The sequence below is a fragment of the Hypanus sabinus genome, chromosome 7, assembly GCF_030144855.1.
Source record: "Hypanus sabinus isolate sHypSab1 chromosome 7, sHypSab1.hap1, whole genome shotgun sequence".
NCBI lineage: Eukaryota > Metazoa > Chordata > Chondrichthyes > Myliobatiformes > Dasyatidae > Hypanus > Hypanus sabinus.
Window position 1 is genome coordinate 102,734,120 of NC_082712.1, and position 14,304 is coordinate 102,748,423.

General features: G+C 43.8%; 1 protein-coding gene across 2 annotated transcripts in view; it reads left to right on the plus strand.

The window, feature by feature from the left end:
- The first annotated feature begins 613 nt into the window (after positions 1-613).
- Positions 614-14,304, plus strand: part of LOC132397064 (sentrin-specific protease 3-like) — a 65,046-nt gene continuing 51,355 nt past the window's right edge. For both annotated transcript variants that reach the window (XM_059975321.1, XM_059975322.1), the window contains exons 1-2: positions 614-695; positions 9,582-10,963. In XM_059975321.1, the coding sequence (XP_059831304.1) occupies positions 9,703-10,963 (1,261 nt within the window). In that variant the 5' untranslated portion in view covers positions 614-695; positions 9,582-9,702. The remainder of the gene's footprint in view (positions 696-9,581; positions 10,964-14,304) is intronic.

A 14,304-nucleotide genomic window follows, 5' to 3' on the forward strand; every position in this document is an offset into this window, starting at 1 on the left:
GAGAGTAACTGTATGTGTACAGTGAGTGTGAGTAACGGTGTGTAGAGAGTGTGAGTAACTGTATGTGTACAGTGAGTGTGAGTAACTGTGTGTGTACAGTGAGTGTGAGTAACTGTATGTGTACAGTGAGTGTGAGTAACTGTATGTGTACAGTGAGTGTGAGTAACGGTGTGTAGAGAGTGTGAGTAACTGTATGTGTACAGTGAGTGTGAGTAACTGTGTGTGTACAGTGAGTGTGAGTAACTGTATGTGTACAGTGAGTGTGAGTAACTGGGTGTGTAGAGAGTGAGAGTAACTGTATGTGTACAGTGAGTGAGAGTAACTGTATGTGTACAGTGAGTGTGAGTAACTGGGTGTGTAGAGAGTGAGAGTAACTGTATGTGTACAGTGAGTGTGAGTAACTGGGTGTGTACAGTTACCGTGAGCTGGACGTAGTGAGTGTGAGCTTTCTTGGACCGTGCACGCCCGGCATGACGAGAGCAGGTGGGGCGCGCACACCGCGCAGTCCGCTCGTAACGTGCCCAACCCCTGTGGACGGTCACGCGCTCCAGCTCTGGGCCGATGCGTGCGGAGCCGCGCTCGCTCGGTGTGAGCAGCGTCCTGACGTCATTGAGACGGCGTCCAGCTGCGCTACTGACGCGTCGAAGAGCGCGACGGGGCGAGGGGAGCTGCAGAGGGAGAGCGGAGCCATGATGGTGAGGGGGTTAAATAACGGCTGGGGGCCGCCATGCGAGCGGCCTGGTGGGATGATGTGGTGAGGGGTAGGGAAGGGAAGGAGGTGGGTGGGCTCGGCTGCTCCAGGAGGGTAGGTCACACATATGGGGAGAGGGACAGAGCGACCCCTCACTCTCCTCCTCCCTTTCATCTTTCCCCCCTCCTTCTCCCGTACGCCCTTCTCTTCACACCCATACTTCACCTCACCCACTCCGCTTCTTTCCCTTCCACCAGCCCCTCCCTCCCTCCTTCCCACCTTAGCACTTCCCTCCCCTATCTTGGATATATTTTAGAAATTTTACGTATGTTCCTTTTTGTGGGAAAGTTGATTTTCAGTAAGTGGGCTGTATTTTCTAGTTTGTGTTGGGTTTTGTCGGCTGAGACACCAGATCCAGGAGGAATTTTGATTTAATTGGTTAAAATTATTCACGCATGTATTTTCATTGACTGGAATGTATACTATTAATTTAAAATGTTTTTCGGTTAGGTTCATATGTTTTATATGTGTGGCCAGGTGTGGTCAGGGCTGCATCATAGAGTGATGTGAAAATGATTCTTGATTCTGGTTCTCCCCGACCCCAAGATAATGACCTAAGGCTGAACTTCGTGAAGTTGTGTGAGAGACTTGGGGAGGGGTTAAAGATGGAAGATTATTTGCGCCATATATATTGAACTTGAACATCAAAGTATAGTGAGTTGTGCCATTTGCATTGATAAGAATAGTCCCACACTTCCATCAGCAGTATGACACGGCTACAACTCACTAACCCTAATCAGTAGGTCTATGGGATGTGAGAGAAAACCCAAACAGTCAGGAGAAGAATGCACAAACATACAGACAACAGTGGCAATTGAGCCTTGGTCAGTGATCATCAGCAGGGAAAAGTGATGCTGCAACTGCAGTGCTTCAGGGAATGGGGAATCGGGGCATAATGATGACCCTTGCTCTTCACAGAAGATCTTTAGCCCACCTGTAGAGGTTTAGTGTCTTATTGATGAGTTTGCAGTTATTGGTTGGTGTGTTTTTTTTTCCATCACCAGAGTGCCAATGTTGGTAAAAGACAGTACAGCACAGGAACAGGGCACTTGCTCCTCATATCCCCCTTGAACCTACCCCCTCTCAACCTTCAATGCATGCCCTCTGGTATTAGACATTTCAACCCTGGGAAAAATACTGCCTGTCCACTCAATCTATGGCTTTCAATCCTGTAAACCTCTATCAGATCTCCCCTCAGCCTCCAGCACTCCGGAGAAACAACTCGTTTATCCAGATTCTCATGGCTGCACCTGCCCTCTAAACCAGGCAGCATCCTGGTAAACCTCTTCTACATCCTCGCCAAATGACATCCTTCCTATAGTGGAGCAAGCAGACTGCAAACAATATTCTAGATGTGGCCTAACCAGAGTTTTATAAAGTTACAACATAACTTCCTGACTTTGCCTAAACAAATAAAAACAAGCATTCCATAAGCCTTCCTAACCACTTTTATCAAGTTGATAGCTCACTGAAGTGGCAACCAACTTGGATCCCAAGATCTCTCTGCTCACCAGCACTGTTAAGGATCTTGCCCTTAACAGTGTACTGTCGCCTTACATTTGCCCTACCAAGGTGCAACACCTCACATTTAAACTCTGAGATAAATGGTAGGATGCAAAGTTTTCTCTGAGGAGGTGCACTAAATCTTCTGACATGTTCTCATCTCACCCCATTACAGTCTCCCCCCACCCTCTTGTCTGGGAGGATGCCTGAATCCCTTCTCTCCAATCTTGCTTGTTCACCTCTGTACTCTAAGCCCAGTGCACTCTACCAGTGAGGGTGTTTACTACCTGACTCATCCTTGCCCTGTCTAAAACTGTTTGATTTTTAATTTATCACATGGGTCAAGCTCTGCAGTTTGCACTGGGGAGAACTGAATTTCTGTGTCTCCACGTGGATATCTGAGCACAAAGGCAATTATCAATTCTGATGGAAGATTGATCATTTGTGTATATCACGAAGAATCAAGCCAGGTTACTTTTTAAAATAAAGGCAGAGTTCAATTGGACACTGCTTATTTAAATCTACAGTGACTATAACAATAGGGTTATTAAATACGCTTGAAGCCGCAAATTTAAATTTCTTCAGATTCATTTATTTACCATATTTACATTGAAACTACTGTGAAATGGGCTTTTTGTATCAACCAACACAAGCTCAGGGGTTCTGAGGCAGTCTGCAAGTGTTGCTACGCATTCTAGACTTGTTGCCCTGTAACACATCAGTTCTGTGCTGTATCGTGGGCTGGATGATAGAGTCTATTGGACTGACCAGAACAGAGAGCAGGGGGAATTTCTTTCACCAGTGAGTTATGAATCTATGGAATTCAATGCCACAGATGGCTGTGGAGGCTGTCATTAGGTGGATCTAAGGCAGAGGTTGATGGGTTCTTGATTAGTAAGGTCATCAAAGGTTACTGGGAGAAGGCAGGAGAATGATAGTAAATCAGCCATGATAGAATGTCGGAACACACTTGATGGGCTGAATTGCCTAATTCTGCCCTTGTATCTTAGGGAGTCCCTCCCCCAATAAAGAAAAGCTGAAGCTCCCAAGGACATTTGATTCTGGCCTGGAAGCTGGAGCTGAAAGTTCATGAAATAGTTTAGATTCAGAACAAGAAAACAAAACAATAGTAAAACAAACCTCTTTTCTCCCTCCCACCCACTCACACATACAGTGCCTGTAAAAAGTAGTCACCCCTCCCCAGTTTTAATGTTTTATTTTTGTACAACATTGAATCACAGTGGATTTAATTTGTTTTTTTTGACATTGATCAATAGAAAGTTATGGGAGTGGTTCAGTAATGAGCAAGAGAAAAATATCTGCTGTTTTTTCAGTGCTTCAGTGTCCAATTTGGAGGTTGAGTGAAATTCTGAATGGAGATAAAATATGCTTTTGCACTATTCTTCAAGTTCAATGCTTATTTCAAAATTCATAATACATTTTATTATCACAGTATTTATACTTTATACAACCTTAAGATTCGTTTCCTTACATGAAACAAAGAACCCTAATAGAAAACATTAAAGACAAAAGCAGACCATCCAAGCATCCAGTGTGGAGAGAGGGAAATAAAACAAATTGTGCAAACAATAAACAGCATTGGGAACTAAAGTTTCTGATGCCAGGCATCACTGCAGCTAACCTCAGCTGAAGCACCCATGAACATAGAATAGCATGGCAGATTGATCTTGAGTTCGGTTAAAAGGTGACCTATGACGTTATGCAGGCGCTTTAACCTACTCCCAGGTCAATCTAACTTCTCTTCCTCAGAGCCCTCCATTTAACTTTTGTCCACATGTCTATCTTCCGGAGAGCTACGTTGACTGGAGTCAGGGCTTTTTGCCAAAGAGGTCAAAGGTAGAAGCCAGACAAAGAGTGGTCCACTGGTCCCCCAGATTCAGGGGTTCAGCTCAGGGCTAACAAAATTGTCTGACCTGTCTGGTCAAACAAAATTGTTATGGAAATGAAGAATCCTTCTTCATTTGAGTGTGACAGTATTCCTTAGTCTCCACCTGGAACTTGCATGACTGGCAGTAGTGAAAACTGAGCTACTGGCATGATGAAGGAAGCTTTGAATACCCCCAGAGATGCAGGATCTTCATTACTGCCCTAAATGCCAGCAGCATTACGGACAGTAGAGAGATATGTCTTTCTAAGAATCTCTTAAATCTCCCAGTGACCATATGAGTTTCTTCCAGGTGCTCTGATTTCCTCCCACATTCTAAAGACTTACAAGTTAGGTTTAGTAAGTTGTGGGCATGATATCTTGGCACTGGAAGCATGGTGATAGTGCACTCAATGCATCAGCCTCTCTTGGGCCAACCAATGGCGTGGTTGTTCATCCTTTGTTTGTTTAATAATGGCAAGATACCGCTGGATATTGAGACCACCAGTGCTGCAGGTCTACCCCAATAGCAAGGTGCTCGATAGTGTTGAAGCTGGACTTGCTGTGCACTGTGTTGCAGTCACCTAGGGAAGTAGGTGTCAGAGGTGATGTGTGATCGAACGGACAGTGCATATGTTTTTGTTGAGATCGCAAAATCTGTTGGATATTGGTGATGTGGAATACCGGTTCATTGGTGAGAATAACAGCGGGGAACTGCATGGCCTCGGCTTTGGCATTGACCAGGCCCTTGTTCATGCCCTTGGGGTCACCAGTTAGGGGCCATTGGATTTAGGCTGGCCCAGACCATCAGTGCTGCACTCCAGTGTTGCCTCAGTGGGAGACAAGTAGGATTGCCTTAATCTGCGGCTGCACTGTGAGAGATGGGCAGAAATGTGGCTTCAGGGCACTTAGGAACTTGGCCTTTATATTATTTTTTAAATATTTTCTGTGACTATGTTTTTCTGTTAATATGTGCTATGTGTGCTGATGCTTGTGTGTTTTGCACCTTGGCCCCAGAAGAGTGCTGTTTCATTTAGCTGTATTCATGTGTGTGTTTGAATGACAATTTAACTTGAACAGAATGCTGTTAAATCTCCTCTGCACCCTTGAGATTGCAAAGGGTTTTGGAAAAGGCATGTAATAAGGGTAATGACACAATTGTAATGGGGACTTCAGTATGCAAGGGGATTGGAAAAATCAGGTTGGTATCGGATAGCAAGAGAGGGAATTTGTCGAATGTCTATGAGATGACTTTCTAGAGCAGCTTGTGCTTGAGCCTAGTCGGGGAAAGGGTATCTTAGATTGGATGTTGTGTAATAACTCAGATCTTAGTAGTGAATTTAATGTAAAGGAACCCTTAGGAGACAGTGAGCATAAATTGATTGAATTCATACTGCAGTTTGAGAGGGAGAAGCAGAAGTCACATGCATCAGTATCGCAATGGAATAAAGGGAAGTACAGGGACATGCAAGAGGAGTTTGCCCAGGTGGATAATGGCAAAGCAGAGGTGGCTGAAATGTCTGGGAATAGTTCACATAGCGCAGAATAGATATGTCCCACAGAAGAAGTTCTCAAATGCCAGGTGTAGGCAACCGAAGCAGACAAGGGAAGTTAAGGACTGCATAAAAGCCAAGGAAAGGGTAGCAAAAGTGAGTGGAATGTTGGATGATTGGGAAGTTTTAAAAATCATATTAAAATGATTGGACCTTCCCTAACTAACCTTCCGTGTGGAACCTTGTCAAAGGCCTTCAATCCATACCAGTTTCTTTCCAGTAACACCATAGGATCTTATCTTGTTAAGCACCCTCATGTGTGGCACCTTATCGAATGCCTTCTGAAAATCCAAGTAGATGACATCCACTGTTTCTACTTTGTCCATCCTGCTTGATACTTCCTCAAACTATAGCAACTAAAAAGCTCCAGAAAGGGAAAAGATGAAATATAAGGGCAAACTAGCCAATAATATATAGCAAGATACAAAAAGTTTTTTCAGTTATATAAAGAGTAAAAGAGAGGTGAGAGTTGATTTGGACACTGGAAAATGATGCTGGTGAGCTAGTAATTGGAGAAAAAGATATGGCAGACAGACTTAATGAGTACTTTGCATCTGTCTTCAATGTGGAAGACACTAGCAGTGTTCCAGAGGTCCATGAGTGTCAGGGAGCAGGAGTGAGTGCCATTGCTATTACAAAAGATAATGTGCTAGGCAAACTCAAAGGTCTTAAGGTGGATAAATCACCAGGAGCAGATGGACTACATCCCAGAGTCCTGAGAGAGATTGCTGAAGAGATAACCGATGCATTGGTCATGATCTTTCAAGAATCACTTGATTCTGGCATGATCCTGGTGGATGGAAGATTGCAAATGTCACTCCACTCTTCAGGAAGAGAGGAAGGCAAAAGAAAGGAAATTATAGTCCAGTTAGCCTAATCTCAGTGGTTGGGGAAGTGTTGGAGTTAAGGATGAAGTTTCAAGGTATTTGGAGGCTAATGATGAAATAAGTCAAAGTCAGCATGGTTTCTGTACAGGGAAATCTTGTCTGGCAAATCTGTTCTTTGAGGAAGTATCAAGCAGGATGGACAAAGTAGAAACAGTGGATGTCATTTACTTGGATTTTCAGAAGGCATTCGATAGGGTGCCACACATGAGGGTGCTTAACAAGATAAGATCCTATGGTGTTACTGGAAAGAAACTGGTATGGATTGAAGGCCTTTGACAAGGTTCCACACGGAAGGTTAGTTAGGGAAGGTTCAATCATTAGGTATTAATATTGAAGTAGTAAAATGGATTCAACAGTGGCTGGATGGGAGATGCCAGAGAGTAGTGGTGGATAACTGTTTGTCAGGTTGGAGGCCGGTGACTAGTGGTGTGCCTCAGGGATCTGTACTGGATCCAATGTTGTTTGTCATATACATTAATGATCTGGATGATGGGGTGGTAAATTGGATTAGTAAGTATGCAGATAATACTAAGGTAGATGGCGTTGTGAATAATGAAGTAGGTTTTCAAAGCTTGCAGAGAGATCTAGGCCAGTTAGAAGAGTGGGCTGAATGATGGCAGATGGAGTTTAATGCTGATAAGTGTGATGTGCTGCATTTTGGTAGGAATAATCAAAATAGGACATACATGGTAAATAGTAGGGCATTGAAGAATGCAGTAGAACAGAGTGATCTAGGAATAATGGTGCATAGTTCCCTGAAGTGGAATCTCATGTGGATAGGATGGTGGTGAAAGCTTTTGGTATGCTGGCCTTTATAAATCAGAGCATTGAGTATAGGAGTTGGGATGTAATGTTAAAATTGTACAAGGCATTGGTGAGGCCAAATTTGGAGTATTGTGTATAGTTCTGGTCACTGAATTATAGGAAAGATGTCAACAAAATAGAGAGAGTACAGAGGAAATATACTAGAATGTTACCTGGGTTTCAGCACCGAAGTTACAGAGAAGAGTTGAACAAGTTAGGTCTTTATTCTTTGGAGCGTAGAAGGTTAAGGGGGGACGATAGAGGTATTTAAAATTATAAAGGGGATAGATAGAGTTGACATGGATAGGCTTTTTCCGTTGAGAGTAGGGGAGATTCAAACAAGAGTACATGAGTTCAGAGTTAAGGGGCAAAAGTTTAAGGGTAACACGAGGGGGAATTTCTTTACTCAGAGAGTGGTAGCTCTTTGGAATGAGCTTCCAGTAGAAGTGGTAGAGGCAGGTTCGATATTGCCATTTAAAAAAAAATTGAATAGTTATATGGACAGGAAAGGAATGGAGGGTTATGGGCTGAGTGCAGGTTGGTGGGACTAGGTGAGGGTAAGCATTTGGCATGGACTAGAAGGGCTGAGATGGCCTGTTTCCATGCTGTAATTGTTAACCATATGTTATATGGTTAAGAATGACTGGTAGGCAGGAGGCAATGAACCGGAATTAAAGGGAGCCTTCTCTGGTTGGCTGCCAGTGGCTAGTGGTGTTAATCAGGGGTCAGTATTGGGATCACTATTTTTCACATTGTCAGTGATTTAGATACTGGAATTAGGGTGATGGCTTTGTGGCAAAGTTTGCAGATGATATGAAGATAGGTGGAGGGGTAGGTAGTGCTGAGGAAGCAATGCGATTACAGCAGGACTTAAACAAATTGGAAGAATGGGCAAAAACATGGCAGATGGAATACAGTGTTGTAAATGTATGATAATGCATTTTGGTGAAAGGAACAATAGTGCAGACTATTAACTGAATGGGGAGAAGGTTCAAACATCAGAGGTGCAGAGGGATTTAGGAACACTTGTGCAAGACTCCCAGAAGGTTAATTTCTAGGTTGTGTCTGTGGTACAGAAGGCAACTACACTGTTGGCATTTATTTCAAGGGGAATAGAATATAAAAGCAAGGGAACAATGCTGAGCCTTTATAAGACACTAGTCAGGCCGCACTTTGAGTATTGTCAACAGTTTTGAGCCTCATATCTCAGAAAGGATGTGTTATCATTGGGGAGAGTCCAGAGGAGGTTCATGAGGATGATTTTAGGAATGAAGGGATTAACATAGAAGCATTTGGCAGCTTTGGGACTCTACTCATTGGAATTTAGAAGAATACGGAAGAATCTCATTGAAACCTGCCAAATGTTGAAAGGACTTGATAGGGTGGATATGGAGAGAGTGATTCCGATGGTGGAGGTATCCAGATCTAGAGAGCACAGCCTCAAAATTGAGGGGCAACCCTTTAGAACAGAGATAAGGAGGAATTTTTTTTAGCCAGAGAGCAGTGAATCTGTGGAATGTTCTGCAACAGTCTGTGGTGGAGGCCAAGTGCATGGGACGTTTAAGGCAGAAGTTGATTGTTTCCTGATTGGTCAGGGTATCAGAGGAAATGGCCAGAAGGCAGGTGTATGGGACTGAGTAGAACTTGGGAATGGCGGAGCAGACTCGATGGGCTGATTCTGTTCCTATGGTCTTGTGGTCTCAAGCTTTTGCACCCTTCCTATAATGAGGCGACTGGAACTCAACATGATACTGGCAAATGTGGTCTAACCAAGACACGTGGGCTTGCTTTCCCCATCACAATCCTCACTGATTTCAATTTGAGCCTAAGGAAGTGTTTCACCGAATGTCTTGATATTTCAATGTACAAGTAATCTAATAAGTCTTAAGACCTTAAGGAGGCATGGTAGTGTAGCAGATAGCACAACAATTTACAGCACCAGTGATCACCAACAACCCTGGTTTGTCGTTTGGTTCAGTTAGTTTGTTCTTAAAAGTTCCACTGCTTTTTACTGTAAATTATTTGAAGGGACATTGATGGGAAGTTTGAGTCCCTGATCACCCTCTGTTCAGTGAGTGATTCTCATTCTGACACAGAAATGACAGCTCCCCATGTGTGTGTGTCTGTATGTGTGTGTGGCATGAGGGGAGAGAAGTGTGAGAACAGATGTGTTAAAAACCTCTTTTCTAAACCTGCAGGTATCTAGAAACTATGCAAGATAACACCCAAGTAAGGAAGTGCTGTGGGAAAGGCTCATCTCGGATGTGAAGAATTGTTCCCTCACTCCTTAAACAAGGGCAGCTACAATTCAGACAGAAGATGGACTTCAGAGGGAGGAGAGTGAAGCCATTGTTGGCTGAGGCTTGGTTCCACCAACCAAAGGGGTGTGGCTCACTAACCGTTACTGGTGGTTCCGACCTGACCAGGGGCAAGCTGCTGAAGGCTGGAAGCTACTCCTCGGCCAACCACACCACCTGGAACAACCTGTCTAGGAAGAGAAAAACAGCCTTTGAAGGGGTGGCTGAGAGCTCTGCCAGTGACTGGGGGATGGTGCCTGGCTGGGAGGTGCCAGGATGCAGCATTCCACATGATGGGGTCACTGACAGCTGGGCCACTTCCAGGCAGCTGGATGGCAACAGCTTTGCCGCACACTCAACCAGCTGCAGCCACTACATTCCGGCCTGGGCTGATCAGGGTGAGGCCCAGCACAGGGGGGGGAGTGAGCCCGGCATCAACCCTCGCAGAAGGCAGGAACGCAGAAAGTTCCGGAAGAGGCGCAGACTGATGCGGGCCCTGCACTTGCTGTTAAATCACCGCATATCCCCTCTGACTTTCCATTGGAGAATATGGGGCATGTTCTCCAGCAGGAGGCAAATAACCCGGCCTCGAGGTAGCAGGCGAGGCCTGCCCCGTCAACAGGGGCCAGTAGGCGAGGCGTTGGAAGAAGGAACGATTGACCTGCCACAGGAATGCCATCCAAATTTCCCTGAAACCAGTGAGCTGCCCCCGACTGACGTCCCTGGCCTGGACCCCGGGGCTTGCAGCTCATTTGCAGAAGGCCACAGGGACTCACTGGAGGGAAGCAACGAGTTTTGGCCGAAATTGGTGGGCAGGGGTCTGCAAGGCCCACCCATGGCCAATTGCCAAGTTTTGCCCGTGGACTACAAGCTCCTGACTCCAGCGGGGCCTTTTGAGAAGGTCAGTAGTCCCTCCGCCCTGCTCCGGGGGAGTGTTGCAGCTGGCTTCCCAGAGGTGCCAAAGGAAGGGCCGAGCACCTTTTCCCAGTTGGGTCACCGTGGACTCTCAGGAGCTGGCCGGGCACTCGGAGGCGTGGACCACGGGGAGAGCGCAAGGCTACTGAGCAACCCAAGTGTGGATGGGGATCGCCTCCTGTATTCCCGCCTCATGGCTCGGCAGAAGGGCATTCCCCAGCTCTGCCAGGCGGAAGGCAGTGGTGACACTTCAACCCTCAACTCCATTAGCGTGGGCGTTCAGGAGCAGGAGAGTGGGATCACGCTCAACCACACAAAGGCAGCTGAAGTGGGGAGTTCCAGCCGGCCAGCGGTCTCTGGCATTGCAGGTAGCTGTCACAGGAGGAGGTTTACGGAAGCATTCAGTTGGCTGAGTGCACAGTGTTTTGGTGTTCCCTGTTGGTCAGAGGATCCCAGATGTTTGTGTTCCTGTTGTCAGAGACTTCCAGATGTTTGTGTTTCCTATTGGTCAGAGGACAACTATATTTTGGTGTGCCCTATTATAGACAATAGACAATAGGTGCAGGAGTAGGCCATTCGGCTCTTTGAGCCAGCACTGCCATTCAATGTGATCATGGCTGATCATCCACAGTCAGTACCCCGTTCCTGCCTTCTCCCCGTATCCCTTGACTCTGCTATCTTTAAGAGCTCTATCTAACTCTTTCTTGAAAGCATCCAGAGAATTGGCCTCCACTGCCTTCTGAGGCAGAGCATTCCATAGATCCACAACTCTCTGAGTGAAAGAGTTTTTCCTGAACTCCGTTCTAAATGGCCTACCCCTTATTCTTAAACTGTGGCCTCTAGTTCTGGACTGCCCCAACATCGGGAATATGTTTCCTGACTCTAGCATGTCCAATCCCTTAAAAATCTTATATGTTTCAATTAGATTCCCTTTCATCCTTCTATACAAGCCCAGTCGCTCCAATCTTTCAACATATGACAGTCCTGCCACCCCGGGAATCAACCTCGTGAACCTATGCTGCACTCCCTCAATAGCAAGAATGTCCTTCTTCAGATTTGGAGACCAAAACTGAACACAATACTCTAGGTTATTATTACTATTAATACTACTGGTTAGAGGATCACAGATGTGTCTGTGTTCCCTATTGGTCAAAGGTTCTTGAATGTTTGGAGGAAACTAGATGTTTCTGTGTTAACTTTTGGTCAGGGGCTCCCAAATGTTTCCGTGTTCCCCATGTTCAGAGGATCACCAATGTTCTAGTATTCCCTATTGCTTAGTGGCTTCCAGCTGTTTCTGTGTTCCCTTTTGGGTCAGTTTCCCAGATGTTCTGGTTCCAAATAGGTCAGAGGCTCCCAGACATTTCAGTGCTCCCCATGGGTCAGAGGCTCCCAGATGTTTCAGTGTTCCTCATTGGTCAGAGGCTCCCAGATGTTTCTGCATTCCCTATTGCTCAGAGGTATGGAAGAATGGTGTAGGCATTTACAGCAGTTTAATTCCAACTCAGACTGGTCTAATTTAAAAGGCAAAAAATGGCAGATGCTAGAAATCAGAAATGAAAACTGAAAATACTGCTAATTTTCAGCAGGTTAGGCAGCTTCTGTGGAGGGAGAATCTGATTTAACATGTCATGTTGGAGCCAATTTGATGAGCATCTCCAGTTATAATTCAAAGTGGTATCAGTTTATTCTTCTCATAGACATCCATTCACAGTGTATAAATACCATAGAAATTAACCATTTGTTGCAGCCAACCAGACACAGGGTATGAATACCATAGAAATTAACCATTAGAGACAACCGTACAGAGGGAATAATACCATAGAAGTTAACCATTTGTCATACACATTCATATACAGAGTTTAGATACCATAGAAATTAACCATTTCTCATAGAGATTCATACACAGGTATAAATACCACAGAATTTAACAGTTTGTTAAACACATCCATGCACATGGTATAAATACATAGGAATTAACTGTCATAGACATCCATACACAGTGTAAAAATACCGTTGAAATTAACTGTTTATCATAGACATTTATAAACAGGGTTTAACCACCATAATAATAACCACAATTTGTCACAGACATTCATACCCAGAATATAAATACCATAGAAATTAACCATTTGTGGTAGACATTCACACAGGGGACGAATACAATATAAATTACCCATTTGTTATAGACGTACTTACGCAGGTTAAAAATACCATAGAAATTAACCATTTACCATAGATATCCATACACCAGCTATAAATACCATAGAAATTAACCCGTTTGTCATTGACATTCATACACAGGGTATAAATGCCATTTTAAAAAACTGTCATAAGTATCCATACACAGGATATAAACACCATAGAAACTAACAGTTTATTATAGACAGCCATACACAGGTATAAGTACCATAAAGTTAACCATTTGTCAAAGACATTTATACACAGGGTATTTCTATGATATTTATATCCTATCTATGGATGTCTATGACACATGGTTAATTTCTATGTTATTTACACAAAGTTGTGCCGAACATGTCCCTACTTCAGAAATTACTAGGCTTACCTATAGCCCTTTATTTTACTAAGCTCCATGTACCTATCTAAAAGCCTCTTAAAAGACCCTATCTTATCCGCCTCCACTACCGTTGCCGGCAGCCCATTCCACGCGCTCACCACTCTTTGAGTAAAAAACTTACCCCTGACATCTCTGTACCTACTCCCCAGCACATTAAACTTGTGTCCTCTTGTGGCAACCATTTCAGCCCTGGGAAGAAGCCTTTGACTATCCGCATGATCAATGCCTCTCATCATCTTGTACATCTCTCATCCTCCTTTGCTCCAAGGAGAAAAGGCCGAGTTCACTCAACCTATTCTCATAAGGCATGCTCCCCAATCCAGGCAACATCCTTGTAAATCTCCTCTGCACCCTTTCTATAGCTTCCACATCCTTCCTGTAGTGAGGCAACCAGAACTGAGCACAGCACTCCAAGTGAGGTTTGATGTTATATATACCCTGTGTATGGATGTCTATGATAAACGATTAATTTCTACAGTATTTATACCCTATGTTTGAATGTCTATCACAAACTGTTAATTTCTATGGTATTTATATCCTGTGTAGTGTTGTCGATATTTGTTACAGACATTCATACACAAGGTATAAATACAATAGAAATTAACTGTTTATCAAACATATCTATACACAGGGTAAAAATACCATAGAAATTAACCATTTGTTACAGACATTCATACAGAGGGTATAAATACCATAGAAATTAACCATTTGTCATATCATCCATACACTGGGTATAAATACCATAAAAATTAACCCTTTGTCAAAGACTTTCATACAAGGGAATAACTACCACAGAAATACATGTTTGTCATAGATAGTCCTACATGGTATGAATACTATAGATAAACCATTTGTTACAGACATCCATACACAGGGTATAAATACCAAAGAAATGAACCATTTGTCAAACACATCCATACGCAGGTTAAAAGTACCATAGAAATTAACCATTTTTCATAGACATCCATACACAGGATATACATACCATAGAAATTAACCATTTACCATAGATATCCATACACCAGCTATAAATACCATAGAAATTAACCGTTTGTTATAGACATTCATACACAGGGTATAAATACCACCGAAATTAACTGTCATAGATATCCATACACAGGGTATAACTACCAT